The sequence below is a fragment of the Nicotiana tabacum genome, chromosome 19, assembly GCF_000715075.1.
Source record: "Nicotiana tabacum cultivar K326 chromosome 19, ASM71507v2, whole genome shotgun sequence".
Lineage (NCBI taxonomy): Eukaryota > Viridiplantae > Streptophyta > Magnoliopsida > Solanales > Solanaceae > Nicotiana > Nicotiana tabacum.
The window spans coordinates 50925927-50929264 of record NC_134098.1 but is presented as its reverse complement, the minus strand read 5'-3'; the positions used below and the strand labels follow the sequence as shown (position 1 = coordinate 50929264).

At 41.8% G+C, this 3338-nt stretch overlaps 1 protein-coding gene across 1 annotated transcript; it reads right to left on the bottom strand.

The window, feature by feature from the left end:
* Nucleotides 1–672: 672 nt before the first annotated feature.
* LOC107815018 (uncharacterized) lies at nt 673–1389 on the bottom strand. Its single transcript, XM_016640526.1, has one exon. It carries the CDS (start codon nt 1387–1389, stop codon nt 673–675), a length of 717 nt encoding a protein of 238 aa, XP_016496012.1.
* Nucleotides 1390–3338: the final 1949 nt, after the last annotated feature.

Genomic DNA, 3338 nt, shown 5'->3' with positions numbered 1-3338 from the left:
TTCTAAGGACCATTCCAAAGTATCATATGCCTTTTGCATGTCTATATTTAGCATGTACCTTGGGGATATTCCACTCCGATTGTATCCTTTTACCAGTTCATGGCTAAGGATTATGTTATCTGTGATGACTCTCCCAGGTACAAAGGCTCCCTGACTGTGGTCCGCTAAGTGATCCATCACCTTTTGTAGCATGCTGGTGATAACTTTGGATATGATCTTGTATAACACTGTGCAACATAAGATAGGCATGTATTCTTTCATTGTCGAGGGGTATTTCACCTTTGGAATAAGTGTTATAGTAGTACAATTTACTGTCCTGTGTATTTCACCTATTTCAAAGAAGTCCAAGATAGTATTGGTAATATCATTGCCTATAATATGCCAAGCCTTTTTAGAAAATAAAGAATTAAACCCATCACAACCAGGTGCTTTGTGGCTATCAATCCCCTAAATTGCTATGGAAATCTCTTCCTTGGTCACATGGGCAATTAGTTGAAGTTGCTGCTCCCCGTTGAGTGTCTGACCTTCTTGCATTTCTGTGGGATCAATACAAGGTAGCTGGTTCTTTGCACTTCCTAACAGTTGTTTATAAAACCCTAGTATCTCTTTCTCTATTGTTTCCTCTGTCTGCACAATCACCCCATCCTCTGTCATAAGGCTGCTTATGTGGTTCTAAGCTTCTCTATGTTTTACACAAGCATGGAAGAAAGCTGTATTCGAGTCACCCAGTTTTATCCATTGTACTCTAGACTTCTGCTTAGCAATACCCCCCTCTATAGTAGACCATTTCTCTAGCTGCTGTTTTTGGCATTTCTCCTTTTCAAATAACTGACAATGCTGGTTGTAGGACCTCATTTGTTCTTGTAGGTCATACAGTTGTTGCCTTGATCTGTTGACTTTATCTGCTAAACCATTATATTGGTCATGGGATAACTGTTTCATTCCTTGTAGTGTAGTACTTTGTCCTGCACCTCCCCAATATTCCTCTACTCTTGTTGAGAATTCCTGATGATCTGCCAGGTAATTGTAAAATTTGAAAGGCTTTGCCCTCCTCATTTTCCTTGTGCATATATTGACGCAGATGGGAGAGTGATCTGAGAATGAGGGCTCAAGAATGATAGCTTTAATTTGTGGCCAGCTATGTATCCATTCCGGGTTTCCTAAGGCCCTATCAATTCTGCTATACACCTGGTTATTTGTCCAAGTAAACTCTCGACCAACTGTTTTGAGTTTTGTAATAGAGGCATCCTGCATGAACTCATTGAGGTCTTTGATTTCTGATTCTTGGACTGGGTTCTCATTCAATCTGTCATCGATGCCAGCAATATAATCTATCAAATTATTTTGAGTTTTGTAATAGAGGAATCCTACATGAGTTGTTTTCACCATCCCATGTATACATTGTGTACTATTAGCAATATAATTGAACTCACATTGGATTGGATCCTACAGTACCCAAATTCTCCCTTTACTATTACTTTGATAATTGCTTCACCATTTCCATGTCTTAGCTATTTTTTTGACTATAGGTATTGTGAACTGCTCCTGAACTCTGTGTTCAATTATTGCCAGAATACCAACCTTATTCACCTTAATAAATGTAACGACTTGGCCGACCGTTTCGAGTGTTATAGCCCCATTTTTTCTATTTCTGCTTCCTTTTATTCTTTTCAGCTATGTTATGATATACCGGGTTAGTTGGTTCGGGTCCGGAGTGGTTTCGGAGTGGATTGAGATACTTAGTCTTTTATTTAGAAGCTTAAGTTAGAAAGGTCAACTGGATGTTGACTTATGTGTAAACGATCTCGAAATTTAGTTCCGATGGTTTCATTAGTTTTGTTAGGTAATTTTGGACTTAGGAGCGCATCCGGAATGTGATTTGGAGGTCCGTAGTGGAATTGGGCTTGAATTGACAAAAGTTGGAAATTTGGCTATTTCGGTCGGCAGTGAAAAATTTGATATCGGGTTTGTAATGCATTTCCAAAAATTGGAGTAGGTTCGTGGTGTCATTTGTGACGTGTGTGTAAAATTTAAGGTTATTAGGACGTGATTTGGTAGGTTTCAGCATCGTTTGTGGAATTCGAAAGTTTAGAAGTTCTTAGGTTTGAATCCGAGGGTAATTTGGTGTTTTGATGTTGTTTTGAGTGATTCGAAGGCTCGACTAAGTTTGTATGTTGTTATATAACTTGTTGTTATGGTTTGTTGAGGTCTCGAGGGGCTCGGGGTGATTCCGGGTGGTTAACGGATGGTTTGAAGTTGGAAAAAGGCAGCTGAAGTTGCTGCTGTATTTCCGCACTTGCGGAGGGGGAGCCGCAGGGGCGAGGTCGCTGGTGTGCTTAGTAAGCCGCAGATGCGGACATGGAGGACCTGGGCTAGAACCACAGGTGCATAGAAGTGGTCGCATCTGCGAGCCCACAGATGCGAGGTTGAGTCGCAGATGCGGAAGAGAGGAGTTTGGTTGTTTCCGCAGAAGCGGAGGGAAATGCGCAGTGCGCGTCCGCAGGTGTGAGACCTGGGATGCAGGATCGGGGTTAGTGCGTTAAGTGAGTTCCCACATAAGTGGAGTTCCCAACCGCAGAAGCGGCTCCGCAGGTGTGGTTTTGCTTGGCAGAAATTAAAAAAAGGGGACTTTGAGATTTTTCCTCATTTTCACAATTTGGAACACGGACTTTGGAGCTTTTGGAGTGATTTTTGAAGGGGATTCAAGGATATTCACTGAGGTAAGTTTGTTGAGCTCTATTATCATTAGCTATTGTGTTTTCCCGTTAATTTCTCACCTAATTAGTAGGATATTTGGAGTGAAATAAGGGGTTAGGGTTTGGGATTTTGGAGAGAGTAAATTGGGGATTTGAGGGACCAAATGAGGTCGGATTTTGATGAATTTAGTATGGGTAGACACGGAGGTGAATGAGCTTTCGGGTTTTCTGACTTTTATCGGATTTTGAGACGTGGGCCCGGGGGTCGGGTTTGAGTGAATTTCGGGATTTGGCCTATAATTTGGTATTTTCCTTGTGGGATTCATTCTTTAGCTAATATTGATCGTATTTTATTGCTTGTGGCTAGATTAGGGTCATTTGGAGGCCGGTTCGAGAGGAAAGAGCATTCCGGAGTTGTAGTTCTACACTGTTGAGGTAAGTAACAGCTTTAAATCTGGTCTTGAGGGTATGAAACCTGGAGTTTGGTATAGTGTGACTGTTTGGAGGTGGCACCCATGCTAGGTGACGGGCGTGTGGGTGTACGCCGTGAGGGATTGAGATTGGTCCGTCCCGGGAGACTGTGAAGTCTAATAGCCTTTATTTGTATTTATATGCATTCATGTCTACTAGAACTTGACTGCC